Source organism: Aspergillus lentulus (assembly GCF_001445615.1).
Source record: "Aspergillus lentulus DNA, contig: Alt04, strain: IFM 54703, whole genome shotgun sequence".
Classification (NCBI taxonomy): domain Eukaryota; kingdom Fungi; phylum Ascomycota; class Eurotiomycetes; order Eurotiales; family Aspergillaceae; genus Aspergillus; species Aspergillus lentulus.
The window spans coordinates 2,047,186-2,074,846 of NW_028322122.1; the positions used below are offsets into that span (position 1 = coordinate 2,047,186).

A 27,661-nucleotide genomic window follows, 5' to 3' on the forward strand; every position below is an offset into this window, starting at 1 on the left:
TTGAGCTCCTTTAAGCCAACGAGCTGTCGCATGATAGTGACAGCATATTCAAAAGGGCCAAAATCCCGGCTTCAACAGATCTCGGTCCGTGGACCCAGCACGAATGTTCATCCAGCATGGGATTGTCCACAGCTGTAATGTCCGCTGCATAGCCCAGCTCCACACGGTATGAACGCACCGCCCGGCCAAATGCATCAAACCAGACAATACGGACCTTGCCGGCATTCCGGCCTTCACTGGCCAGCGTCGTCTTATCCACGATATGGATCCGTCCAACTACAAGAGCCCAGTAGTAGTAGAGGTAGTCACCCTCATCCCCCCATGTGATATTGTCCTCCCGTTCTTCATCGAAGTCGGACTCTGCTCGCAGCGCCTCCTGCAGGCGCTCATGGTATCCTTCTGCAGAGTCCCAGTACTCCAGGAGCTGTGGGATGCGCAGGAAGATTTTGTACCAGTCGGGCCCAAAGTTGTATAATGCGTGATTATTCAGAATGATTATTTGACCGCCAAACTGGGACTCCAACCTGTCTACTATCCTGGAGAATGCAGCCTCCGTTGAGGGCTCATAACACGTGCGGAGCCAGGGCGTCCACTCACGGATACGTTCCGGTACCGGCTGGCGCACACGCTCCAGTATCCCTCGCTCCTCGGGCATCAAAACCGACCACCGAAAACCACGCTGTTCTTGTTGGTCTTTGTATGACTATATCCTCGGCGGTGATCTGTTAGTGCGTCGGAGTCCGTCTAGCTGCCTAGAGGATGGGAAGAGGGTTGTAAGTGGAGGAAAAGAAGAATGAGCCAGTACCTGCTGCCCGTCGACGCCGAGGGTCGTGAATTCACCAAAAATCTGTTCCCGCTGGGCGTCGGGGGGGAGGGGAGAATCCTCCTGCCATCGTTCCCAAGGGACGTGAGTTGAGTTCACGGTTCGCTAGACAATTCCTTTGTAACTCACCAGTAGGAACAGGTCTGCAGCCGACAAGATTGGATCCTCCATGTTAGACATTCGATGCTAATTGATGGGATGTTGGATGTTGGCAAACGGGGGTCACTGATGGGGGTTAAATAGATTTCTGCTGGTTCAGGCACCACACAGACGCGATTGTTTCTGGTGGGTTTGTCTAGCTGTTCCTGGCATATCTAAGCACTGCCCCAGTTGCTTAGTCGGTTGAAACTCTACGGCTCGTCCTTAGCTGGCTAAAATAATGCGGGGACTCTTTTGTTGGTGGCTTTCGGACTTGAGCAGGACCTCCGCTGGCGGCACTAATGAAGAGGATGATTGTTCTCCTAGCATATGCGGCATTAACGCTGGCAGTCTGGGACTAGAGGATGGGTACAGGAGCAAAGGTATGGATCCTCCTAATTGCCCATCATATGCTAGTGGTCGAGGGGAAAAGGTGGGGAAATCAATAGTTGTGGGATGCTGGAGGGGACGGATGGGACTTGAATAGATTGCCGGTTCAGGTACAACAAGGTCGAATAATCGTCCAAATCTGTCAAACGCACTCTACCTACTCAGCGAAAAGGGTGTCTAGACAACCCTTTCTAAGGAGTAGATGTTCAACTAAATAGACAGCTGCTAATATTAAAGGGACCCCATAATCGCCAGTTAGCAGATCTTCCACTCCTTCAAGCAACCAGGTTTCCTTGTAATTCAACTATAAGACCAGGAGGAAACAGAGAGCGAGAAGATTCGAGGAAAAGACTGGAAATCATATATTTAAGGTCTCCTTCTGCATGAGAACCTCACGGGTACATCATCTAGGTCAACCAGATTCCCGTACCCGTACGACAACCTGTCCTTCAAGCTTAGCATTAATAGAGCAGTCTCATTTTGTCAGGTCTAATAGTTCTCTATCAAATTGAATCCCAGGAATGTAAGATGATTCGGTATGCATGTCTTCGTCCACTCACCGTTCGTCCATCCAGTTCGTGGTTTAGATGTGCCCGACTGATGTCAACCACACACGACACGCAAAAAGGTACTGGAGACAAAGAGGACAATCAACACTTTTTTCGTCACACTCGCGATCAGTTTCTATGGGATGAGCCTCATCAGCTCTCACGGAGATATATTTAGTTCAATATAAATGAACTCGCCAGTTAAGCCGTCCGTGCGGCCGAAGCTGTCGGTAACGGGCCTCGAACATGTGTGGACATTGAAAAATTGCCCGATGGGATGCACAGTAAGGCTGTACGCTTTACAATGGACGATGGCTTCCAGGCAGTCGGTGAACTACCTAATCCGAATGCCGGTTCACCGCATTTCACAACTGCCTCCGATGTCGCTACGATGGATTTCGTAAGGCTTCTTCGCCCCTGGTATTGATCCTTCGGGAGTATTACTGAGCCTATCTAGATGCGAAACGTACTAGGGACACCGGTATCAAAAGTCTTCTCTTGGAGTTCTATGGCAGACAATGCTGTCGGGGCGGAGTATATCCTGATGGAGAATGTCCGCGGCGTGCAACAGAGTCAGATATGGAATTGGCTTGATGTCAAACTGCAGTTCGAGATAGTGAGGACATTTGCCCTATACCAAGACAGCTGGGCACAGACTCATTTGCTAGAGCTATTTTTAAAGTCCTAGCAGAAATTCTTAATAGTTTCTGGTGTAGGTTTTTCCTTAATTCAACCTAGTATAATTCTTATATAGATTTCTAAAAACCCTTTATAGGTTTTAATATCCAGGGGAGAGCAGGCAGCAGGGTGTAGCTTGAGGAATCTAAGAGGATAAGATCTAAGCCTCTATAGATTTAAAAGACTTACTTATTTAGAATCTTCAGACTTTGCTTATACTTCTTGGCCGTTCATGAAAGAATGGCTTGTTTAATGTCTTTATTATTATAATTATTAAAATTGATCACATATATAAAAGTTGCTACTAGCTTCTGTGGCATACTGTCTAATCAGTTTTCAGAGGGATAAAGAAGTAGAAGTAAGACAGACACATCCTGGGTTTAAACAAGTTATCTCCCTTATATGGGCGCTATTGTGTGCTTTTATCAAAATGCAGCTTCTTCATAGTTAAGTACAAAATATTTAGGTGCCTGAATATTCACCTGAAGGCTGCCAGAACGTGGGCGGCAGAGCAGCAAGGGAACAGACACTAGGGAAGGTGAGCACTAAGCCACTAACATATACATGCTGTTGTATGTTTTTGCTCACCTATCTTTGCTTCAGTATATGCCATTGTTGCCTTTTCTTCACCCTCTTCACTCAGTTCCCTGAACTCACCTGAGTCGCCTGAACCTCAATATTGCTCACCCAGTGACCCTACTGCTGACGTGTCCTTTCCAGCACTCTCGGGTGTAAGTGTGAAATCAATCCGGCCCAGGTACATTAGTAACCCCTCCAGGGTCAGTTGGCTGGAAGAGTTGAGATGCCAACCATTATTGGCAGCAGGCAGACATGCCTTTAGCAAGAGTAATTTCACATATGTCAACAGGAGCAGGGAATTGATACAATGACGTTCCGGACACTGGGAAATGATGCCAAGTTGCACTTTGCTGGCAGTGTTATTATGGCCGACCAAGCGGGCAGGTTTAGAGTATATACTACTGGACTATTCATGATCGATCAGAAACGTAGCTAGCCGCGGTCCCCACGAAGTATGGATGAAGCCTTAAATGGGCGCTGAGTGCCTCCTATGAGCATCATTCAGCGTCTAATGTACCAGGTCATAACACTGCAACATCCATTACTGCTAAGGTAGCATCTGCATTCGTATTAGTGATTAGCTTCTACAGGCTTCAGGTTGGCCGTTGTAAGTTGTTGTCATAGCTCAGTGTACGGCGTAAACTTAGTATAGACTGTTGAAAGGAGGCGTTACGTCATGTCAACCTCAGGCCGCCAATCCTTCCCCAACGATCAACAGCTGGATCCCCACAGCTTCGAAGATCACCACCAAAAATACTCCCAGCACTATCTACCCGACCGCTGCCATCTCATCTATATCAAGAAGTGTTCACAAACTTTCAACCGGATTTGATTTCCTAGTTTGATCAAATCAGGGTGCAGAAGTCCACCTATCCATCGACTCACTGAGTCAACCCCGTATACTGGAGCTGCAACCTCAACATAAAGCCCCACATCTATACTAGCTACCCACCGCAATAATAAACATGCTCTCATTCTCATTACCCTCCTTCGGTTTCCTACCATCTTGGAAACGCCAGACAGTCTTCGATATTCCACCAGTGAAGGTCCATGAGGTCGATACAGCCCACGAAAAGCCCGCCAGGGCCTTGAAGCACCTGCTCAAACTGAACCACGCGAATCACGCCATCCTGTACAACGAGCGGAAATTCCACAACCATGCCCCTCATGTCTGTTTTCTGCCCCTGTTCTGGACATCAAGTTGCTGATGTTAAGTAGATTCTGAGTTCAGCGTTTCTGCAAGGCGCAGACGCGGATGATCTGAACCGAGTATATGAGGCTGAGTCGAAGACGCTTGAGCCGTGGGTTGATTCTCCAGGGGAGATTAGCACGTATGACTGGCGGGATTATCTCGGACGGCGGGAGTATGTACCTCTGCTTGTTTTGTGGGATGAGTTGCGGAGTGTGGCTGATGTGGCATAGGTACCAGCGGGCGTTTGTGGATTTCTTTGAGGATGAGCTTGTCCGGCATGGGTATGACTGGAAGAAGGTCGTAGCGGATTATCTGTTCTCCGGCAAGGAGCCACTGTTTAGTTCGCTTGTTGCTGACCGTGAGTGGTTGAGATGGTTGCTTGAGGGGGGATATGCTGACGTTGTGCGTTTAGTTGGGCATCCGTTGATTCATCTGGGGTATGCCTTTGAGATGTCGAGTCGGGAGGTCGCCATGGAAGCGTTGGGTCTTGCGGCAACTTGCTACAACGACATACACAAGTACATTGATGATTCGTCCTATTCCAAGGCGGAATCGTCGTACCATTCTACTTCGCTTTTTGAGATCCTAGCCAGGGTCCGTGCTGACAAGCGCTTTAAAGGGCTGTTCGCAACCCCAGGGGACCATAACTTGGAGACTCTCTTCCGGCACCACGAGGCTGCCCTACTGGACCATTGGAACGCTTGGAAGATTGAGGATCCTGTGCCTCAGTTCCGCGAGAGCCAGCAACTCGCCGCCGCTGTGCTTACTGCTACACAAACAGATCCCACCGAGAAATACGACTTCTTCCTCGTGCATATCCTTACCACCAGCCATGCTGTCCGGATCCTCCTGCCGTTGATTCCTGCGCGGTTTCAAGTCCCACTCGTCAGGCAGTGGTGGCTGATGACGCTGGCTGTGTACATCGCCCAGCTCAGACCCGAGATCGACCTTGACCGAATTCGAAATTACGACCTGCAAGGAAGAGACTGGAAATGGACCGCCAAGCAAGCGGTCAAGAGCAAGCATTCTACGGATGCACATTATGTCAAAGCTCTGCGTGCTATGCGGGAGGCAGCAGCAACATGGGGAGACTCAGATGAGCTTTATCTGAAGGCAGCTGTGAAGTTTGCAGAGCAGTTCAACGGTTGGGGAGGGTTTGTATGATGGGTTGTTTCGTTTGACTTTCTTCAGCGGTTGTATTACTATGAATTTTCAAGCTGGGTATTTGTTGTCTACGATGATCTAAAATCTTAATCTCATCAGTTATGGAATCACTCGTTGATGTTGGTAAAGTCCATTATTTCTTCACTTTAAGCAATGCCTGATCACGTGAGGTGTATGGACTTGAAGTAACGAATCACGTGATTTTGGCGGATCTGTTTGCAATGTTTGCAATCAAATCCATATCAACACAACCACCGTCGGCGCATTCAAGAATAATAATCATACCATTTCTTGCGCAATTTGTTCTATCTCAATCTTGATACTTACCTTGACAGCTTGTGCTCCTGATATGTGAGGATCACAAACTGTCATGCCTGCTCCCCCCGAGAACCCCGAGACAGGTGTTGACACATCCTTGTATCTCCACGCCGAACTCCTCCCAAACATCCGTCACATCACACTGTACATCTCAATACCGGCCAATCTAGGTAGCCAGAACATCCAGCCGCTGATAACCCTCTCAGAATCCCGTCAGTCTGTCTCGGTATCCCTACCGAAACCCTTCGACCATGTAACGGATACCATCAAGCTGCCCGCGCGGGTTAATGAAGCCTCGCGGCGCGTTCTAGCCACCGGTAGACAGGGCGCTGCGACTACCGCAGATAGCAGACGACGCGAATTCTCTTTTCGAATGCAGATTGATGAGTCGGATGATTCGCTTCCGCGCCAGGATGCGCTCATCGATGATTTCGTGCCCTGGACTGCTGCGGATATGTCTCCGTCGACGAAACTGCGTTGTCGGGGGTGTGAGAATGTCGTTCTGGATACGCCTCGATGCGCCGACGGGTCTGAGAATACCGGTCCAGCAGGCTGGACGTGGAAGGACCTGCCGAGCGGGAACTGGGCCGAAATGATGGACTTCTGGCATTGTCATAAACCGGACCCTCCCGAAGGCCACGGCCATGGGGAAGACCCCAATGCTCAAACGAAGGGGTACGGAGCGGCGAACCAGGTGGTGGCGACGGCCGGCACGGTGCTCGTGGATGTGGCGACGTTTCTGGTCTCGGAGGCGGATTGCAGGGGATTAAAGAAGGTAAGGCTTGTCAGTGCTTTGGTTTCTGCTATTCTTTCTTTTTTACCGTGGGCAAAAAGAAGGAGGCCTTTTTCGTTTCCATGGACGGGTCTTCGATACAATTGCCCTATATTGATTTAAGCTCCTCTGAGTGGGGCGGACTGACGTGTAGTCGTGATGGCAAGATGGCCTGGCTCTTGGGGTGCAGTTATCCTCCTTATGAGATGGATTTCGCGCTTCATCTGCTTAGGCCATTTTGTCGTTGCGGCCCACGGAGGCCCGTCTGATGCTCCGAGGTTAAGGCTGCCTGGCTCGTTTCTTCGTCGATTTCCGTCTATGGGGCTTCCCAGAGGTATGGGATCGACGCGATTAGGCAAGGTACATACAAGCTGTAGGGGTAATGCCTAGCAGTCTGTAGGTTAGATAGAGCTGTATTCTGAATACAAGTTGTCATCTTCGCGCATTGCTAGTATCAGCTCGCTGATTCCGACTTTTACCATAGGTACAACCTTCACCTGAAGAGTCCGCCCAAAAGAAAGAAATATCCTTGAACTGCGCAAGATGCAATGCCACGATAGGTATTGAAGACGCCGTAGCGCAGGGCTGGCGACTCTTCAAAACAAGCCTATCCGCCAGTATCCAAGACCCAACAACATTGGAAACCCACCCCATCGAAACCATCGTCGCGGCTCAACTCCTGGAGCTCATCGAGCGGGAAAGCGCCCGTCGCTTCGTCATCCACTGTAGCAGGCCAAATGGTCTCCTAGTACGTCCCTTGCCCCTCACAAGAGTTTATCAAGGTAACTAACAGCATGAAGCTATGGGTCTTCAACCCCGACTTTCGCTACTCCAGCTCCAGCGCAGAATATACTGTCTCCTCTCAGCGGGCGATGAAGGTCCTCTTCCAGGAGGCCGGGGACGTAGACAGCATTCTGAACCCTGATCGGGGTTCGTCGCTTTCGCTGGAGGAGGTGAGGCTTCCGGAGTATGTGTACGAGGCTGTTGAACGGGATCTGAAGGCCAGGAATGAGATGCTGCCGGCTTCTGCGAGGGAGTTTCGGGAGTGGAGGGTTGGGGCTTTGCATCGGTTTGAGAGAGTGTGAATATGGTGTGTGTAGTGCATTAGTAGAGTAAGAGTGAATGGGATACGTTTCCCTGTTTACTGGGGTGAGATTGATATTCACTGGTCTGCATCTACTACCTCGCGTATAAAATATCGCGAGATCACGCCTCTCAACTCATAACTATCACTATACTTCCATCTACCCTACTCCAAGTCAAATCAAAGCTTTGCTATCTACTTATCTGTGAGTAACTCCTACTTATAGAAGTCTACTAATGAAATACTAACATCCAAAGCCCACTCACATCCAACCAACCAACCTCATCATGCCACCCAGCAATAACAATAACAACACCCCCGGATCCTGGGGAAGCCAATGTGCCTGTGTTAGTCTAGACAGCACCGGCCAGGGAAAATTCATCCAAGGCTTCGCATTCATGGAAAGTGACGACGAGGAGGGTCTGGCCTGGCAGCATGTCGAGGATATATCTATCTTGGCGCCTGAGGAGGAGGATTTTTCGACTGGGGCTACGGGCCGGAATCGTGATAATGGTTTTAAGAATGGTAGCTCTGCCTCTGGCTCTGCTGAGGCGAGCGGTTTGAAGAAGGGGTCCTTTGGGTCTGCGACGGGGAGTGGTTCTAAGAAGGGTTTCTTTGGCTTTGGTGCGAAGGGTAAGGGTAAAGATCCTGCCGGGAAGAAATGAGTAAGTAGTTCATCCTGCACGCCTTTTCCTTCTGTGTGAAAGAGAGAGAGGGCTGATGTGAATGTTGGCAGGCATGTTGCAGGGACATCGGATGACCAAGCGAGAAATGGGTATGTTGTTGAAGGGTCGGACTGCTTAAGAGGAGTGGACTATATACGAAGTGCTGGGATATGTGGACATTGCTTTGTTGTCTCTGCTGAGCTACATGGTGTCCCCATTTCATGAGATACTACAAATAGGTCACTAACGGATGGATGTTCATGATCATTGTTATTTCTCAATAGCACTCAATACGAATGAACGCTTCGTGGGACTTCGTCTATTGACTACCCTCGAATGGTGTTTCAAAAGGTGGCTCTGCTTGAGGAGTGATCCTCGCCAGATGGCGCCTCTGCCCATCTTCCCAGTCGAAGAGAGCTGAGTGTGCGACAACACGGTTCTATTGTCATTAGTACTGTCCAAAATGCAGGATAAGTATACTCACATCCCAAACGACCACTGTTCCAGGGAGCCATCGAACGCGGGTCTGTAGATCCTGCGAGAGAGCAATGTGATCATACAAGAACTTGAGAAGCCAGTCCGACTCTTCCTTCTTGTATCCCACAATGTAACGGGTAACTGCACAGTTAGAAGTTTCTCCATCTTTACTCAAGAGAACACTCACATTGTGGATTGACGAACAGGGCTTTCTCTCCAGTGACCTAAACGATATCAGTCACGTATCACCACCTGCTGAAGGTCGGCAACTTACAGGATGAGTCCTGACAATCGGATGCTCCGACGTTATCCCCTCCCGTCGAGCAATTCCCCCTCGGTTCAGACTATTGTTGATCTGCTCAATACCAGAGTGTACCGCCTTCAAACCGTGCAGCCGCTTACGGAATTCAGGCGACAACCGTCTGTATGCCTGCGCCATGTCGGCGAAAAGAGTATCGCCTCCGCTGGTCGGTCCGTCGAGAAGGTACAAGAAAGTCGTGCCAGGCGGCTGCTTCTCAAAGGTCACGTCCGAATGCCAGGTTACGGTGTTTGTGCGTGTAGCCAGAAATTCGGCACCACTCCGGTCGTCTGCCCCCCGGTGCACGAGGTGGATCTCCGGAAAGCCTTTGGGGGCTCCGGAGGTTTGATGGATATGGTGTCGGCCGAAGTAGCCACCAAATTCCAGGGCTTTCTCAATGGGAAGATGGGCAAAGTCCTGGTCACGGAAGGCTGGGGGCAAGATCAGCAGTGATCAATGAGGCTGGCGTCTGTAACGTACCGACGACTTTTCTTTGAGCTACAAAGAGGGCCAGCTGGTCCTTCCCTTCTTTCGTCAACTGGCTCAGCTGGACGCCGCGGACTTCACTGCCGATGGTCGGTGTGAGATTGTCCACCTGGACTTTACCCTGAGGCAGAAGGTCAGGAAAGGATGGATCGGCGTCTTTGCCGTGGTCATAGTGCTCAAACGGCGTCAGTGGTGGATATCTAATGATATCAGCGGATATGACCTGAGACTCAGAAGTTGAAGAATGATGTCCACTTACCTCTCCGTTTCGTTGTCCCACACGGGGAGATAGTGAGGAAACGAGGCAGGAGGCTGCTTCTCTGTGCCCTTCACCTCGTTCTCATGGCTGTAGACCTCGCCATACCCGATCACATTCTCCTTGTTGAACCCAGCGTCAGTCTTGAGCTTGGTGACTGGCGCGGTGCGAAGAGCAACGTTCTCAACCAGTGATGGGGCCATTTTGTATGCCTTGACTCAAGCAATCCTTGATTTCAATCTTGGTCTAACAGACATGCAAGCGAGAATACCACTCCAGATATACCCATTTCCCCTGCCGAATACCCGATCTGTGCTCGCGCAATCACTGCGGGGAATGCTCTGATATGTCGTACCTACCGTACGATTCGACCATGGTCTTGCTCCATGCGGGGTGGATTAGAGGTCAGCATTTTAGAGGTCAACGCCTTGCGACCCAGGCTTGGACCGCTCAAGGTCAGGATAGTCATGGTGAGGGCTGTTTCCACCCAGATTGGATAACTGCCCTGTCGAATACAATTCGGCGTATTTCTTCACGAGTATGGTGAGTGCTCGAGTCAGTCAATCCTCCAAATTAAGTTGCAATGCCGATAAGGAAAGTTCTGTTGGACTCTGTTACTGTTCGTAGCCAAATATGACGTGATTGCGGTGTTGAGTCGCGCAACGCGTATACAACGTAAAACTTCGCTAGAGAAGATTTCCCCTCCTTGTTTCAGAGCTGGGAGATTTCGATAAGGCCACATCTCGGATCGCTGCTTCTAGTACGATTGGCTGGAAATATGCCTTGCTCGTCCTGGTGAATCTCATCGGAAGGGTTTCAAAGTCGGACCAACAGTTGCAAAAAAGGTGACTCGCCAAAGGGCAGACTCCTGTTTGACGACGAATCTAGTGATCGTCAGATGAAGTCTAGACGATGATGACCACAATGGCGATTGGCGTATGATAGCACCATCGTCTATCACTATTGCAGGGCAACTCTAACTCATTCGCCATCAGCCTTACTGGGTGCAAGAATTGCGTGAATCAAGTCAATGCCGTGGGAGTCTCCACCAGAAAGCTCCATTTTCGACACTACTCGATATCCCCGCACGTCTTGGATGACATGACTCGTCTTCTATAACGTCAATCTTATTTGCTTTGCGTGATGTGAACTAGACCATACTACCGAGTGCGACTACAGCCCTTGACAGGTCTGCTGGGCTTTTTGCCGGGGCTTGCACTCACTTGTAGCCTTGAACCCACTTGAATGCGACCTTCATCTTTGCCTCTTGGGGCAGGTGGATTCTTCTTATCTCGGGTATTTTCATTCTTCATATAGATATCTTTCTTTGTCGGGAGTGGCACCGCTTGGATCCATACTGACCTATTCAAAGCGGTAGATTGCGTGATGGATCTTCAGATGCTATCAGTATATGGCAAAATGGCCGTTTATATCGCCCATCTCCGGCTGTTATCTTACAGAATAACACATAAGCTGCGCAATCCATCCGAGAAGCTGCCTGTACAGTTGCAAAATGGCCGCGGATGAGGTAAAAGGAGCGTCTGCTCCGGAGAGATATGACACCAAGGCGTTCCCGAAATCCATCACAGCAGAGGCGTCTACCTCTTCGTTGTCAAGTGATGAGCCTCGACGATACAAGGATGCAGATGCTGCATTTGATACCTCTGAAGATCCACAGTATTACAAACCAATTCCGACTTACGAGGGTATACATCGTTGGGATCCAGACTTCGAGTGGACAGAGAAAGAGGAGAAACGACTGATAACAAAGGTACTCGGACCCCATTTTTGTCTTTACAGAAAAATACTGAATAGACAGATTGACCTGCGAGTCTGCACATTCGCATGTGTAACGTTCTTCGCGCTCCAGCTGGATCGAGGCAATATCGTCCAGGCACTGTCGGACAACATGCTGGGCGACCTTGGTATGAACACGAACGACTACAACACCGGACAAACGATCTTCTTCCTCTGTTTCCTCTTCGCGGAGCTGCCCTCGCAGCTCATCTCCAAGGCACTCGGGCCGGATCGCTGGATCCCCATTCAGATGGTCTGTTGGAGTTTGATCGCCGCTTTCCAGTCTTTCATCAAGGGCAAAAGCGGGTATTTCGCTTGCCGAGCGCTTCTCGGATTATTCGAGGGCGGATTGTAAGTCGAGCTCTAAGTCACTGGTCCCATAGATTTGACGTTGACCCTCGCAGCATCCCCGACACGATTCTCTTCCTCTCCTTCTGGTACAAGTCCAAGGAACTGCCCATCCGCCTCAGCTACTTCTGGGTTTCGTACCAAGCAACCGCCATCGTCGGTGCATTCCTCGCCTTCGGCTTCCTCCACATCCACGACGGCGACGGCAAAGGCGGCTGGCGCTACCTCTTCGCCTTCGAAGGCCTCATCACAGGCATTATCGGCATCATCGCCGCATTCTGGATGCCAGCCTCCCCCACGCAGACGAAAGGCGGCTTCCGCGGAAAGAACGGGTGGTTCAACGAGCACGAGGAAAAGATTCTCGTGAACAGAGTCCTCCGCGACGACCCCAGCAAAGGCGGCATGCATAACCGGCAAGCCGTCACCCCCAAGATGCTCTGGCAGGCGCTCGGCGATTATGACATGTGGATCATCTACCTGCTCGGTCTGACGTGGCTGATCCCCAACACACCGGCGACGAGCTATATCACGCTGCAGCTCAAGTCACTGGGATTCAAGACCTTCCAGACCAATCTCCTAACTATCCCCGCGTACGCGATCTTCATCGTCAACCTGCTCTTCTGGACTTGGATCTCGGAGCGGTTCAATGTGCGGTTCCTCTTGGGGGTCGTGGCGGAAGTCTGGTGTCTGGTTCTGCTGATTGCCCTGGAGGTGCTGCCCGCAGAGGCCAGTCCCTGGGCCCGGTGGGTCATTTTGATACTTCTTCTTGGGGCACCGTACATCCACGCGATCATTGTGGCCATGACATCGAGGAACGCAGGCACAGTGCGGACACGGACGGTTGCCAGCGCGCTGTATAACATGACGGTGCAGACCTCGAATATCATTGCCAATAACGTAGGTGTTCGACCGGGGCAGACACGCGTATCTATATCCTATTAACAATGCTCAGATCTATCGTGAAAATGATAAACCGTACTACCGCACCGGTAACAAGGTTCTCATTGCTCTGTCGGTATACAGCATGGTTCTCTTCATCGTGGCCCGGTTCTACTATGAATGGCGGAACAAGTACGTTTCCTTCCCAGGTTCATCTGATCGCTTGAGATACTAATTGCGTCAATAGAACAAAAGCAGAAAAGTGGAACGCCATGTCTAGCGCGGAAAGGGAGGAGTATCTTTCTGCGAATAAGGACCTGGGGAATAAAAGGTTTGTCTGATACAGGACATTGATTTCCCGACTGAGCTGACATTTCGATAGACTCGACTTTAGATTTGTGTACTAGGTGCTGGGAACGAAAGAGGTCCTGCTGGCTTGTGTTGGAGTGCTGTGGCTTCTTGGATAGGCCTTTGACCCTCCATAATAGCTAGCAACAGCTCGGTAGCACCTCAATAGAGAATTCCATGCCCACATGAAGTCTGATGTAATTCTTGACGATCATGTAGAGACCCCAGCAAAGGCTGATTCAGGTCTACTCCCCGATAACATATTCGCAGCCATCGTCTCCAATCCATACCTCATGTAACTTACCAGCGGGCACATCGATTCTAGCTCCCGCTCCAAATGTCTCTTTCTTGACTTCTCCATTGTGCAATTTGGAGTTATCGTCCGGATATGTGATTGTAAGAGTGCCCCGTCGGATGAGATGCGTCGTCAAGCCGCTATGACTATGTGGGGGGTAGTAAGCGTTGCTATTCAAAGAATCAGTAAATGACTTTGGAGATATTGACATCTCAATTCCAAAATGAAAATGCAAAGCTATAAGCTGGTATACCTTCCATCAGTCCAGGTAAAGACATGTTTGAAGCCCCACTCGCGGACTAGACGTTCGTCGTCGCTGCGACTTTTGATGGGGTATGTTTGTGTCATGATCTGTGGAGATTCCCTCTGCAGCAAAGCAATCAGATGTTGGCGAGAAGGACTAGTTTGTTCTCCAGGGATTATAGATTGAGCGTGCAATACGATGGCGGGGAATGTTTGTTGATGACGTCGATGGAGGATGGCCAAACAGATTGAAGATCGTTTTTGCTCCAACGATATCTCTTGCATTCACGTGCCCCTGTATCATAACACGGTGAATTGGACGCTTGACACAAGACCCCCCAGCAGAGACTCCATATGTCTGAGGGTCAAATCTATGCTCTTTTTATTTGATCTGTCGTCTCCACCCGTAGATACCTGTAGGCCTGCAGTTTGTCTTCGGCACCAGACATATCAGCAATCATTTCAAACAAATATATTCCTGTAGCGTCTTTCAATCGTGGACCAAACGTAAGCCAATATCCTAGGTCAAGTCAAGTAGGATACAGCAGGAAACCACTCGTGAATCATATATTTTGAAATTTCCGAAAGATGAAGTAGACGAAGGATGGTTGAAGAGGGAAATCGAGAAAAGGGGTGCAAGAGAGAAATAGTGCCTTGATTTCAAGGCAGCGAGCAAGCAAGCATACACCAGAAGAGGCAGGTGCTGTTGTCCTCAACCTCTGGTTTCATTTGTGTGAGGTTTCGTGATTAGTATTCATCATTCTATCGTACAAGAAGTCCCTTTTTAATGCCCTCTTCATCCCTCGCCGTCCAGGATTTTCTCAAAATCGTACAATACAGCCCGTCAAACATCCCCCAATTGCTTTGGTCGACAGTTGGCCCAAGCCTGGAGATCATGTCTCTTGCTTTCCCGGCGTCTGCCTCAGATACCTGCCGTCCTACATTTCTCGCGGACAGCCAGAAAGTCGAGGCTCACCGAGGGACCTTCTATAATTTGTTTTTGAAGGTGGGGATTTCCTCCTTTTCCCAGAGATTTTCTGAATCTCCTGGAGTTTGGTGGAAAAGTCTTCATGAAGAATCTAACACAGCGTTAGCTTTAGCGAATTCTTTTCATCCTTTCAAAAAGAGTCATGCTCTCACCGACGTCGATCAACATGGTGTGCCACAGACATGACAGTTCTTTCCTGGTATTACCCAAGTCTCTTTTCCCTGTCCCTGGCAAGATGGACAGCGAACACCAGGCATCTGGACAAGTAACGACAATCAGCAATTGCAACAAGAATCTATAGCCCGCCACTCAATTCATACCGTCATTGTGGCTAGATTTGATCAGGCGCTTGCTAACAAAGTGTGTCGTGACTCTCGGGAAACGTGTGATCTTGCAACCTTGGGAATGGGTTGAGAGTTTCCACTTTAAAGTTTTGATCCTCAAAGAAACTTTCCAGTGGATATGGATAAGAAAGGGCTTGTGGTTGAATGAACCGGACCTGAAAACTACGTCGATCCTCTTTATATAGCCTGGCGAGCGAGTGACTGACCAGAACCCGTAAGAGGCTGCGGATTCGAAATCTCCATCGGGAGATCTCCAGTCTAGATTGGACCGATTTAACACTAGACACAGGTGAATTTTCAATGCATCCAAAGAGGAGAATGATCCTCGCATGGACGCAAACACCACTTCTTGTCGAGAATCAAGCTTATGCTCTGGAAAGCTCGGGTGATCCCGTCTATGACAAGCGTCGTGCATTCAACAAATGAAATATGATTATTTGCTAGCGTCCAGCTTTACATGCTGCCTGCAAGATACGTGTGCAGAGACTCCAAAAATGACTTGAACTCACCCGAACTTCTGGATCCGCTAAAAGAATGGAGATCAAGCAGAATGATACCCATGCAATGGGTCACAGGCCGTTTATGCAACATGCAGTTTGCATTATCTATCCAGGATTCTCCATACATACTTCACCGCATATTGCACATTCACTATGACTTTATTATGTGACTCGTTGCAAATGACATTGCTAAGAGCAATCAATCCAAAGTAGGTATTCAACGGAGAAACCGGGGCTACCTTGAACGCGATATCCACAACATCGGGTGACAGATACGGTCCCAATGTCCCGACTCTTGGAACTCACGGCAAGTAGTTTATATGGGTCCTGCGTGATATTACTGGACCATGCGAATTGTCATCATCAAGCCCCTCGTTGGCGCCCGGCTGATGGATAGCATATCAGATATGCAATTTGCATTCGATTATACATCGAACATTCGTTACCAATTTCTTCCATCAATCCTATCCAATTGGTTCTTACAGAGTACTCCAAGTACCGAGCCCGATTTCTCAACATGGATACTGTGGATCTACAGGGGTAAGTGGTAAGTGCTGTGATCTGGAAACCAGCTTCGCTAGGCATGTTCAGTTGTGATGGATATGACTTGAAATTTGATCAGTGACATCCTTTCCCCATCAAGCGCCTGTTCGCCGGCAGCCAGACCCACTTGTCCACCGACTCGAGGACGCAGCCTATGATGTCCGCCAAAGCTACTCCGACAACTCCGTAGCAATCAACTGACAGCTGGCCCCAGCTTGGTGCCACTGCGTGCGCCATACATTGGTAGCGCACGTTAATGATCCCGTTGGTGTGTCCGGTGACTCCTGTCATCCATCACTATGCGAGTGGCTATAAAATTGAAGCAGCTATATGATTAATAGACCTGCACATCGGCTGCTTGAGACCAAGACCATCGGATGATAAATGATCGATTTCGACGTGAGAAATGTGTTGGCATCCAACAGTGTTGATCAACTGTCAGTCGACCGACTGGAGACCCTGAAAGGCGCATCATCTATCACTACCACTACCCCTGAGTTTCAGGATTCCGCGAGTAAGAGTGAAGAGACTCGGTTCTCGCAGGCTGCGAACCCCCCTTTTTCTGGGACCAATACTGTGGACAAGCCATCACAGGCTGCGGTAGCCAGCATTGAGTTTGTTGCTAATCAACCCAAACCATTTAGACTGGTCATTAGCGTTGATAGTGAATCTTATCAAGGCCTGGGGATTTATCCATCACTTTTGCTGCGTTGATGCCCCACATCTGCAGTTGATCAGTCAAGTCTCCCTTTCTCCAGCCATCCTTGGGTGTTCCAATCCAGAATGTTGTGCGACTGTGAATTGTGGAGGCTTGCCGAAAACTTGAACTGACCCGTTTGTCTCCAACTGCGCATATGAGTCGTTTGGGAGATTGACACTGGTAATGATCTTCTTGTTTTTGGCCCATTTCTTTTTAGTGATTTACCTGCCATACTTGACGAGTTTTGCATGCAGGAATCCCCCTGAGGCAATCCCTCAGCAACAGGCCATGCGTGTATGACTGTACTCCGTCCTGACTGCTGACTACAAAGAGTGTGGCTCTCGGAGGCTTTCCCCTAATCCTTAGTCACTCCACACCACCTTAGCGCTCATCCAGTCAAGGATCCATCCACATAACGGCATTCCTGCTCGTTGACAGGTCACTTTTCTACCCCCCTGCCAGATCAAATATAGCAGCAATGAATATACTTTGTGTGACAGTTCCAGCAACCTCCTTCCTCCCCCTCCGTTCCTTGCCCCAACTCTCTCCAGAGGGGGTTGAGCAATGACAGTCTCTGCAGGCTGAGGATCATGCTCATATTCACCCACACCGCCAGACTATCGCGGTGTAATGAAACTTTCTAAGCCCCTGACACTTGATAGATCATTCACGCGTGATCAAGTCCTATGAGTGAGAACTCCCCGGATAGTCTATTTCGCTAATCATTGCTATGTTTATCATGGCGAATCCATGCGCTCTGCTGAATAGTGACTCGGCAAGGCTCTACGAGTACAATGTGTTTGTCCATCTACCTGCTTGCTGGCAGCAGATTCAATTCGGACAAACACGCTCGAATTCAAGAACGGAATCAATAATGAAGTATCAAAAGTCAAGGATAGTTGCAGTCAAACGCAAGTAGCTGCAGCTAATCGTCAACGACGCTGGAATGGTCTAATCAGGTCATATGCGCCAGGGCTGATTCACATGCATGACATGAGCATGAGCCTTCAGACTGATTTATCCAAAGTGCTCTGACTGCACGCAAACAACTTGCATATTCCCTTTTCGTAGATGGAGGGGTGGGGGTGTTCAAAATGCTGCTCTCTTGTCTTTCTAGATGAAGCGTCGAACAAGGTAGAACCCTGCATGGAGCTTGCGTGACAGGTTAATTACTGGGACCGATTGCCGAGGACCCCATGTGTAGCATGTGCAATAGCGGGCCGAATGGGTCTGAATTGAGGATCTGAATTCATCTGTCTGGTTGAGAAGACTGAAACTTCCAAATCCCAGTCCAGTCCCACTCCAAGGGTGATGCATATGCATATGGATACATCGTCATTTTTGCTACTACTCACAACTTAACTATGGATCCTTGTTCTGGCCAATCGGCAATTGGCGGATGGCTAGCCACTCATGAGAGAACCTTGGTGATCCGTACCAAGAGGACAGCACCGGCTTCTTGCCCAGAGCAGTCATGGAGATGGATCAGTCGATAGCCTTGCTGCAGACGGCTGAGTTTGAGACATGCCCAGGCGGCGAGGGAGTCTCGGCCGAGCTCGTCGTCTTTGACTTTGAATCTGTATCTGCATTAGACTTGTGTGAGACTTGTAGAGGTGGATGGGATTGTACCTAACAAAAGTCAAGTCCTCAATGACACCCTGCAAAGTCGGGAACTGGATCATCTGCGCGCCGAAATCCGGGTTCGTGCCTGTCGCGCTCTTGATGCTGCGCTTGTAGCTCGTCTTGTCCGAGTCGGTGGTGTTGTCGCCGCCCGGCGGGAAGCCGTTCTCCTCGTCTGGACACTCCACGTGCAGGTAGCAGCTGACGTAGGGCCGGAAGCCGGATTCCTTGGTATCCCCCGGGGGCAAGGGGAGGTTCTGCCCGGCCAGAATCTCAATGGAGAGGTCGAGCTGTTGGCGCTTCACCGGGGTGGAGGGGGGATCGGAGCTGCGGTAGCCCTGGGGCTTGAGAACCCAGCCGGGCTCGCCGGTGAACATGCCGCGGTTGAGCATCATGCCCTTGTCGAGGTTTTGCCAGTTCAGGGCGACGATCTGGGCGCCGCAGCGCCAGAAGAAGGTTGGGTCTGGGTTGGAGGAGTTGACGCGCAGTCCGTAAGGGTAGACTCGCATGAAGAAGTGGCGGTTGTGCTCCAGGAGGGCGTTGCGGTCTTTGGCGTAGGCCTCTCGTGCGGCGTTTTCGGAGAGGGAGAATACATGTCCGGGTACTTTGGCCTCTGGTTCGTCAGGTCAGACTAGTTACTGTGTACCCACGCTGATACTGTAGCAGCCAGTTCTATGGTGCAATGACTTACCTGGCTGGGTGAACTGGCGGAAGGAGAACCCTTTGGTAAAAACTGCTAGCCTGCTCAGTGAGTGCAGGACCTTGGACGGTTTGGCTGGTGCAGGTTGGCCGTCCTGATTTCCGGAGGGAGGTGCATCGAGCGTGTCGGTCTGATCGTCCTTCTGCGCCTCCGCTTGGCCGTCGCCTGTAGCTGGGACCCATTTGACCTTGATGAGAATCTTGCGTTTCAGGGTCTCCAGAGGAGGCGGGGCCTGAGTGGCTTCAAGCTCTGGGGTGACTTCGATCAACATTCCCTTGAACGCCTCCTCCATGATTTCCACCATCGTCGCCTGCTGTTCGATGCATGTGTGCACCTCCAAACTGACAATGACCGGCAGATCACTTGCCACAAAGGCGCTGTCGCGAATCGCATAGCAAACATCGCGGAACTTGGTTCCTTTGGTCAGCGTGTGACCATGGAGCACCCGGGGCTCCGGACGGGGTAGGATTTGCGCGGCAGTGTCTACAGCAGCAGCGGTAGCAGTTGATGCAGGTTCATCAGTGGCTCCCTTAGGAGGCGATGATTTGCGTCCCAGCAGGCTTCCGATTTTGGACGAGAGGCCCTTGCGCCGCGATGTTGCCTTAGCTGTCTTTGTGCTACCATCCGTCTTTGGTACGTCCTGCTTCTTACAGCGACTTGGCTTTTCTTCGTCAGAGCTCGACTCGCTACTGCTGCTGCTTGTGTCGTCAGCCGAGACGCTGTCAGTATCCGCATCTCCGTCCCAAACATCGATTTCAACACATCGACAGCCACTCAGAAGTACCTAGTAAACGTCAGTGAAGGTGACAACCATTATTCAGGCGTGCCCAGGTGGAGAGGGGAAGTATTCGGCAGTGCATTACATCAGCCCGCATGAAGAAGCCCCTAAGCACCAATGCAGCATCTCCCCCTCAGGCCGACAATTCGGCAAGGAATGATCAGGTGGACATACGTTGGTATATGCAGTCGCTGCAGCATCGCTGTACAACTGATTCCCCGTCAAATAGGTGTTGTGACTGGACGAGATGTAGTAATCTGTTATCGGTGCCGACAAATCCTGACCTTTGGCCGGACGCAGTGCATCAGACGCCGGGCTGGACATGTACGCACGGAATGCTGCCAAGGAGGCGAGGGGATTTGCGGCCTCAATGCTACCGGCGATCTCTTCGTGCTGTACATCCTTGACAAAATCAGCAGTCGAGGTGGAAGTCAAGGATGCATAGATCTTGTCCAGGTGCGAGGACACAGCGCCGGGCTGCACTTGGATTGACCGAGCGGGTTTTGCTGACTCGAGAGAAATGCTAGCAGCATGACCCGTGAGCTCGTCCATTGATCCCATCCTTGTCTATGTATTGAGCGACTCGACGATGCAACTCCGTGGCGTGCAGATTCGACCCGCCGCTGCCTTGCTTGCTGGTACGATTGCCTGGTGATCAATGTGCGCTGGGTGGAATGTGATACAGCAGCTGAAAAGGACACTCGCAAACCGTTCCAGTCGGCTACAGCGATCGGGACGCAGGGGATGGCAGAGATCACCACAAGAAACAAAAGTTCAAATCACGACGTCGAAAGAGAAAAACGGGAAGATGGTGCTGAGTTGGCTCGTTTCGACGCTGTCTGTTTGCTCCACTCGGCGTGGACTTGGCTGTTCTGGGCTGAGCCACCGTGAAGATTGACTGGACCGAGTCTATCCATTATGGTGATGATCAACTCTTGGACCTTGAAATAGATTAGGAAAGATACAGAGTGTATGGTTGATTGCAGATACCTAAAATGAGTTGAGTTGATGTTTATCGACGACGCGGGGTAATTCTGCAATCATTCAGAGTCCGATAAGCAACGGCGATCGCTACAACATTTTCTTCGCTGAGAGTCTAGAGAGATACTGCTACTTGAATTGATTGAGTCCTCTAAGGACAACAAGACGTTCAACTCTTTTGTCTTCATACCATGTCTTTGCTAGATCCAATCTCCCTCATACTAATGACTCCCCCTGTCATATGATCATCGTCTCCAGTTCTCCAGTCGAAGTGGGGAGCAGGCTGAGCAGCGGTGAGCCCAGAGAGCTCTGTGTTTCTATTTCTTTCTCATAGCCAGTGGAGATTGACAGTGATTATAACAAAGAATATATACTCTCGATGATACTGCTGAGAGTTGATGTATCTGTACAACTACGCCTTTCAAAATGACATGAGGTAGTCAAAGCCAGGGCCTCAGAGCTGGAAGCTGGTCATCTCTGCACTGAGGAGTTATAGTCCACCAAGTACAGCGGTTGTCACAAAAGCCTCAAATCCACCCACGGTAGAGTATTTCAGGACACTGGCCTATCATCCGCGTGGTAAGCAAAACATCAGGTACCGGAAACTACTATGGACAATGGACCAAGGATACCTTGGAGACTCTCCGCACCAACTGCTGATAAATCAAGTCTCCGGGCCCCCGCTCCCGCCGTAAGACTCAAGACTCATAAGCAACAATGAAGCCTCCCAGAGCGCTGAACCTACTACGAAATATCTCAAGCACGCAAGTACGACTTTATAACACAATGGCAAGCGACTCACCAGTCCATTTCTTCGACATCACGTCGACCCTGCCTGGTACGAACATCCAAACCCTTGTACACCCTTTTCATGTGTTAACCCAATCTACAGGTTCCTCAAAATCATGGTCCCCAAACACCATCAAAACCCGAATGGTCCTGAACTACAAGGGCATCCCCTACACCCAAAGCTGGGTCTCCTACCCTGACATCGCGCCCCTCCTGTCCTCCCTCGCCGTCCCCGCCAACCCAGAAGGAATGGCCTACACCCTCCCCGCAATCAACCATAAGCCGACCGTCACGTCCAACCCGACCGGCACGCTCATGGACTCCTTCGCCATCGCCTGCCATTTGGACCAGCACTATCCGACCCCGTCGCTCTTCCCCTCCGGCGACGCAAGCTACGCCCTCACCATCGCAGTCGGCAAGCTCACAACCAGCGCGGTCAACAAGGCCCGCCCGCTCATCGTCCCCAATGTCGCCCACTTCCTTGACGACAAGGGGAGAGAGTACTTCATCAAGACGCGGTCTGCGTTGTTCGGCAAGCCGCTGTCCGAGGTGCGGCCGAAGGATCCCCAGGCAGTAAAGCAGGTGACGGACGAGATCAAGAAGGAGATGGAGGGGCTGGTGCAGATGCTGCGGGGCAGGCTGGGGAAGACGGGGCCCTTTTTCGAAGGGGAGAAGCCCGGGTATGCGGATTTCATTGTGGTTTCGTTCCTGGCGTGGTTGGAGAGGGCCGATAAGGAGCTTTGGCTGGCGTTGCTGGAGGTCGGTCAGGGGGAGTTGAAGGCTTTGTGGGAGGCTTGTGTCCCGTGGGTGGAGGGACAGGGTGAGGAGAAGGACTGGCCGGTTGCCAAGTAGACGTCTAGCTGTACTGTATATAGGAGGGCTGCATCGACATGATATACCCATTAGCGTAGAAAGTGCACTTGCAGCAGTAACAATGTCCCATTCAGCTCGTATCACGGGATGAACAGTAAGATAAAAATACACTTAGCACGTTGCCAAACCAGACACTCTATACCATCCGCAAGCAACGCATCGTACACGGCCTCTAAATCACCATGGCATAACCTGCCCCGACAACCAGCCGAAACCACTCACAGCCCGCGCAGGAAGTTCGCCTCTCTAATCGCCTTCCTCCGAGCATCTCTCGCGCTCTTCGTAATCTCCGTCCGCTTCTCAATGCTCTCAGCCGCCAATGCAAGAACATCTTCCGCCCGTCCACCGTTATACTCCGCAGGCGTGATATCCGTAGCATGATGATGGACCGGGATCTGAGGCGGCAGCGTCGCCGCCCTCGCCGCCATTTTCTTCTCGTAGCGTTTCCGCTGTTTCTTATTCAGAGCTGGGAAGTGTCAGCATTAGCACACCCTCATCTAACCATTCCCAAAAGCAACGGGGGAAGAAAAACAGGATGTAACGTACTACTAGGATCCACCCCTCCCTCCTTCTTCGCTTTCTTTCCATCCTCCAACAACCCCCACAACCAATCGGGATACTCCGAGTCCTCCAACGCAAACACATCGGGCTTGTTCTTGAAGTAATTCAGCCCGTTCAGCTTCGTCCCCGCAGGCGCAATGCTAGGCGTCCGCTCAGCGGTTGCCTTCACGGTCGCCGGCGCAGGCTTCTCGGGGTTGACGTCCACGTGGACGCTTTCTTCGGGGGTGCTCAGCGGCTGCGACACGCCGGGGGTTGCGGACGAGATGGCCGAGGGGATGGTGATGTCGGCGCCGACGGGCTGGCGGGGAGTGGGCGGGGGAGGTGAGGCGAATACGGTGGGCTTGCCGTCACTGTAGGATCGGAATTGGCTGCGGTGGATGGGGAGCTGGCGCGTGCATGATGATGCTGAAGCGGTCCAAGACACTGTGGGTTGGGGTTGGAGTTGGGAGAGGATGCTGGTTCGGCACCGGCGGCAGATCATTTTGTTGGTTGTCAGGATTGGTCAAGGGATTTCCAGGTGTATCCCTTGTCACGAACTCACGGCCTTGTAAGATGCCGTGGATCTGAATAATACGTATTGAGGTGGATTGATATGAAGCCGTATCTGAAAACTGCGGAATGAATTTGATGCCAAGCCGGAGGTTTATGGTCACGTGCTTTGAGATACAGGAGACTACGTTCATGCCTTAATGCCTTAGGTTTCCGCTCCTCCCAAGATTAAACTACCTGATAAGCAATTTCAACTTCTGAAATACGTGGCACATGAGCACTGTACGATATCCAGATAGTTGTGCTTTTCAGTGGAGACTGGAGGACTCTTGACTCAGCAGCTTAGTGGCCTGGAGTCATAAAAGTCGGAATTCAAAGATGTTTAATATGCTGTGCACGCTGTAGAGGTTCGCGACTGGGTGGATTCTCTATCATGAGGCGCTTTCAGTTATTTTCACTCTAATAACAAAGCTAATCCCTTTTCTCTATTCTATTTCTATATAATAGAACCCTTTTCAAATAAACAGCAGATGCAATCAATGTACATACTTCAACTGCGTCAAGTTCTTTTCGATGTCCTGCTAACCTATCTCAGACTGATCATGGTCCACCGGCACGGCCACTCTTATCCCAGTAATTCTCTCCCCGGCTCCGGCAAGTACCAACAACACAATAGTAGTGACCGCCCTTATTGTCGACATTGGAAGAGAATATGACGTAGTCAGGTCCACGGTTGTCAAGCATAGCCCGTACATCTGTTCCACATGGTGTTCCGGACACTATAAGTGGTATGAGCTGTATTGTACTAGACACAGATAGTCTCATGAGGGCCGCCATTCACGAGTACGTATTGTATTGCCCGTCGTCCAGCTCTGTCACGGAGAATCCGCCGGGAATCCACTTGGCCGCGGACGCACTCGCTGTCCATCCAATCGTGTACGATTTGGATTGCTGGCTTCCTACTGAACAGGATTGTGCGCTTCCGCAGTTCATGTTCTCCTGGGTAAGTGTCAGTCATTGACTCCTTGGTAGTGGAAAAACATGTCGCAACTTACGCTGAGCTGCTTGCGCCGGTAGTCTGGCCAGGGTTTCCGTCGCCGACCTTCATGGACTTCTCCTGCCACTGGGATCAGCGGCCGAACTGCCGTTCCTCCAGTGAAGTGAGATTCCCAGCACCGCTGGGATCAAGGTCTGCAGTGACAGAGAGGTCTGCGAACAGACTGGATGAAAGGGACTTAAAGCATGCCTACCCAAACAGCGCAGATGTGGCCTGGTCTTTGACCATAATCTCCATCAAGGAAGTGTGCTTCTGATGCTGCACTGTGAGCCGCGCCTGTCTAACATGCTCGCGGACGTGAGGAGAAGGCACTGCAAGGGCAACTGCAACTAGTGCTGATATGGTTGCGAGAGATTCCACCGTGTTTCCATGGATTGAAGCTTGTGAGTAGATGGATGATGAGCTTCGGGCGTTCCTGTCACCCTGTTTATACCCTCCCGCTCCAATATCCAATCTTCTCGCCCTGTAAGCCCCTAATAGTAGAAAATGAACAGATGACGGACATCTCTGCTGTCTGTTGTTAGGTTACATTTCCGGTCGTATTCAGACCCAGAACTCATGCAATGGTTGACCGAGGGTGTTGACGCTGTATGATCCACTGGCCTAATAAAAGCGAAGCTCTCCTCTTGCCTCCGGCAGCTATGAACATTCACTCAGTACAGGCTGTATGTCCCTCATCTGTATGTAAACTGTGAGTCGAGGTGGACATTTACTATAGTGGTTCGAGCCATTGCCTAGCACTGGAGATCCATGCAGCCGATGCACTAGGACCCGAGATATGACAGGGATTCATCTAGCTTCTATCATCAATGCAGTAGGTCAATTAATCTCCACAAATAAGCAGCTTAGCAGCACAGGATATTGAAACAAGATGCCCTGTATACTGTCTTAATAGTATAATGGGATTCTTGTGACTTGGGCGCAAGAACGCATTAGCTTGCTCCGTGCCGTACAGATATAAAGCAGGGCTTTCTGCCTAGGTCAATGGGGTTTGCTTAAGCGGTTCAATCTTGTATAACACTGCTTAACCCTCAAAGGATAGCATGATGGGAAACACTGCGTAGGTAAGACTGTAAGTGAACTTGAGTTAGACTGTACGATCAGTTTCAGAAGCTTATGGCGATCAAATATGACGCACTATACTTCATGAACCACCTCAGGGTCCTCCACCAGCGTCTACTTACATCCCAGCTAATTAGCTAGCTGAAAGAAGTAAATGAAGAAATATGATCCCAAGATCTGCCATATCAGGTCATATTAGCGTGGGGGATACCAGAAGCATGAATAGCGCTGGACAGGTTGGATAATGCCAAAGTAGTAGGTAGGACGAAGTAAACATGTTCATGCAAAGGAGCTATCTTATAAATGCCAAGGGTCCCATACCCTTTTATCCTTTCGGCTAAGCAGCCAAGCCCGCCTACGCTGAAGTGTTAGATAACAGGATTCAAGCTTAATATTATCACTATCAGGCTGCAGAGTTACTCAGGAGGCTAGTTTATAACATATATATTGATAAACATGTGATTCTGATCAAGGTCTGGGTAGATTGGGAGGTATAGGATATAATTACCATGTATGCTGGTGTCTCTCAGCTCAATAAGCCTATAGATAAAAGAAGGCTTGAAATAGCCACCTCTGTTGAATCCGCTGACCATCCAGTTCTACGATCTATCAAACATACTGCTGATAAGATCATAATTGAGATCAAACTTGAACTCCAACTAACCAAGTGCTAGACAGTGGGTACAGCCACCCGCGCAGCCATCCGCATAACTAACTAGTAACTACTACCACTAACTCCATCAGGCAAGACAAGACAAGTCAGCAACATGGGAAGACGATCTCTAGTGATTAAGTTTATGGAACGATGTAACCTCATTGATCATGTTCCCCAGGTTTGACCTCTGTCAGATTTCTTCTTATTTCCTTCTGCTATAGACAAGTTAACCACTTGACAGTTCTCCTTAACTCAAACATTGATCCTGCACTTTAACCGACTATCGGTAAGCTCTTCTCCCACTAGATACATCCATCTACTTACATTCAATAGAAGACAAAATAACACCCACACTGCAGACATCAACAAACCACAACAATGGCATCAATCGGCCCCGCCCGCTGCGCAAACCTCACCGGCCTCCCAGAACTCACCTACCCCAACACCTGCGGCGTCCCGATCTACCAGCGCTGGAACGCCACACAAGACCCCTCCACGACCTTGGGAGACTGCTGCCAGGAGGTAAACGGGACGATAGGCTACTTTGGGCAGGAGAGCTGTGCCGCATATTGCAATGCTACGGAGAGTACCAAGGCGCAATTACATGATTGCCTGGCGCAGTCGCGGGAGATTAATCAGTTTGGGTGCTCTGGGGCGGCGGCGACGAGGGGGAGTTTGTGGAATGCGGTGGTGCTGGTGGGGTTGACTTGGTTGGTTTTTATATGTTGAATCTTACCTTGGTCTACGGGGGTCGCTTGATTTGGGTTATGATGATGCTGTCGTCTTGTTTTTGAGATACCGCCTGGTATAAGTGGGTTTTATGCTTTATGTGAGCTGATGATGCAGTATACGGCCTTATGATTTACTTTTAATGTCAGAATTAAGCTGAGAAGCTTTGTCAACCTTACTTGTCAGGTAGTGGTGCTTGGGTTGACGTTCTAGTGCCCATGGGAGTGATATGGTCTGGATCCTTACTGATGCCTGCAAGGATGCAAGAATGTGCATCAGTAGCATCAAAGACTAGATCTAGAGAATCTCATTGGGATTGTAGGAGGTACTCCTCTGGTGACTCTGTCAAGTACTCAGATCAACCAAATGCAACCTAAACCCATCAATTATTATGCATTCTGATAGGCAGAAAACAATGCTCTTGTGCATTCAAGTACAGTGCTGCATGCGACACTGCAGCCTGAACAAGCACTTATCGGTAATTGCGTGTAGGCAGAAGACGAGAAGAACTGTT

The 27,661-nt window shown here is 50.2% G+C and overlaps 11 protein-coding genes across 11 annotated transcripts; 7 read left to right on the forward strand and 4 right to left on the reverse strand.

Annotated features, from left to right (window-relative positions):
• Nucleotides 1-10: 10 nt before the first annotated feature.
• ALT_1964 (uncharacterized protein) lies at nucleotides 11-994 on the reverse strand (the record flags this gene model as incomplete). Its single annotated transcript, XM_033558024.2, has 3 exons — nucleotides 11-703; nucleotides 806-886; nucleotides 953-994. The coding sequence occupies 3 exons, from the start codon at nucleotides 992-994 to the stop codon at nucleotides 11-13; spliced, it is 816 nt and encodes a 271-aa protein (XP_033413915.2).
• Nucleotides 995-4,121: 3,127 nt separating this feature from the next.
• ALT_1965 (questin oxidase family protein) lies at nucleotides 4,122-5,512 on the forward strand (the record flags this gene model as incomplete). The annotated part of the gene is made up of 4 exons (XM_033558023.2): nucleotides 4,122-4,325; nucleotides 4,375-4,520; nucleotides 4,579-4,706; nucleotides 4,761-5,512. 4 exons carry the CDS (start codon nucleotides 4,122-4,124, stop codon nucleotides 5,510-5,512), a joined length of 1,230 nt encoding a protein of 409 aa, XP_033413914.1.
• A 370-nt stretch (nucleotides 5,513-5,882) lies between these two features.
• Nucleotides 5,883-7,687, forward strand: ALT_1966 (HECT-type E3 ubiquitin transferase; the record flags this gene model as incomplete). Its single annotated transcript, XM_033558022.2, has 3 exons — nucleotides 5,883-6,605; nucleotides 7,087-7,350; nucleotides 7,403-7,687. The coding sequence occupies 3 exons, from the start codon at nucleotides 5,883-5,885 to the stop codon at nucleotides 7,685-7,687; spliced, it is 1,272 nt and encodes a 423-aa protein (XP_033413913.2).
• A 286-nt stretch (nucleotides 7,688-7,973) lies between these two features.
• Nucleotides 7,974-8,351, forward strand: ALT_1967 (uncharacterized protein; the record flags this gene model as incomplete). The annotated part of the gene is made up of 1 exon (XM_089599240.1): nucleotides 7,974-8,351. The coding sequence occupies one exon, from the start codon at nucleotides 7,974-7,976 to the stop codon at nucleotides 8,349-8,351; it is 378 nt and encodes a 125-aa protein (XP_089456386.1).
• A 319-nt stretch (nucleotides 8,352-8,670) lies between these two features.
• ALT_1968 (TauD/TfdA dioxygenase family protein) lies at nucleotides 8,671-10,071 on the reverse strand (the record flags this gene model as incomplete). The annotated part of the gene is made up of 6 exons (XM_033558021.2): nucleotides 8,671-8,790; nucleotides 8,836-8,969; nucleotides 9,016-9,052; nucleotides 9,103-9,557; nucleotides 9,607-9,812; nucleotides 9,872-10,071. 6 exons carry the CDS (start codon nucleotides 10,069-10,071, stop codon nucleotides 8,671-8,673), a joined length of 1,152 nt encoding a protein of 383 aa, XP_033413912.1.
• Nucleotides 10,072-11,381: 1,310 nt separating this feature from the next.
• On the forward strand, nucleotides 11,382-13,299 carry ALT_1969 (putative transporter; the record flags this gene model as incomplete). Its single annotated transcript, XM_033558020.2, has 6 exons — nucleotides 11,382-11,639; nucleotides 11,688-12,016; nucleotides 12,070-12,910; nucleotides 12,966-13,084; nucleotides 13,140-13,223; nucleotides 13,275-13,299. The coding sequence occupies 6 exons, from the start codon at nucleotides 11,382-11,384 to the stop codon at nucleotides 13,297-13,299; spliced, it is 1,656 nt and encodes a 551-aa protein (XP_033413911.2).
• A 4,965-nt stretch (nucleotides 13,300-18,264) lies between these two features.
• ALT_1970 (putative phosphoinositide-specific phospholipase C) lies at nucleotides 18,265-20,512 on the reverse strand (the record flags this gene model as incomplete). The annotated part of the gene is made up of 4 exons (XM_033558018.2): nucleotides 18,265-18,430; nucleotides 18,483-19,086; nucleotides 19,165-19,957; nucleotides 20,126-20,512. The coding sequence occupies 4 exons, from the start codon at nucleotides 20,510-20,512 to the stop codon at nucleotides 18,265-18,267; spliced, it is 1,950 nt and encodes a 649-aa protein (XP_033413909.2).
• A 1,206-nt stretch (nucleotides 20,513-21,718) lies between these two features.
• Nucleotides 21,719-22,573, forward strand: ALT_1971 (glutathione S-transferase family protein; the record flags this gene model as incomplete). The annotated part of the gene is made up of 2 exons (XM_033558017.1): nucleotides 21,719-21,770; nucleotides 21,825-22,573. 2 exons carry the CDS (start codon nucleotides 21,719-21,721, stop codon nucleotides 22,571-22,573), a joined length of 801 nt encoding a protein of 266 aa, XP_033413908.1.
• Nucleotides 22,574-22,812: 239 nt separating this feature from the next.
• On the reverse strand, nucleotides 22,813-23,636 carry ALT_1972 (mitochondrial 54S ribosomal protein mL54; the record flags this gene model as incomplete). Its single annotated transcript, XM_033558016.2, has 2 exons — nucleotides 22,813-23,060; nucleotides 23,141-23,636. 2 exons carry the CDS (start codon nucleotides 23,634-23,636, stop codon nucleotides 22,813-22,815), a joined length of 744 nt encoding a protein of 247 aa, XP_033413907.2.
• Nucleotides 23,637-24,467: 831 nt separating this feature from the next.
• Nucleotides 24,468-24,808, forward strand: ALT_1973 (uncharacterized protein; the record flags this gene model as incomplete). The annotated part of the gene is made up of 2 exons (XM_033558015.1): nucleotides 24,468-24,647; nucleotides 24,722-24,808. 2 exons carry the CDS (start codon nucleotides 24,468-24,470, stop codon nucleotides 24,806-24,808), a joined length of 267 nt encoding a protein of 88 aa, XP_033413906.1.
• Nucleotides 24,809-26,796: 1,988 nt separating this feature from the next.
• ALT_1974 (uncharacterized protein) lies at nucleotides 26,797-27,147 on the forward strand (the record flags this gene model as incomplete). The annotated part of the gene is made up of 1 exon (XM_033558014.1): nucleotides 26,797-27,147. One exon carries the CDS (start codon nucleotides 26,797-26,799, stop codon nucleotides 27,145-27,147), a length of 351 nt encoding a protein of 116 aa, XP_033413905.1.
• Between the last annotated feature and the right edge of the window lie 514 nt (nucleotides 27,148-27,661).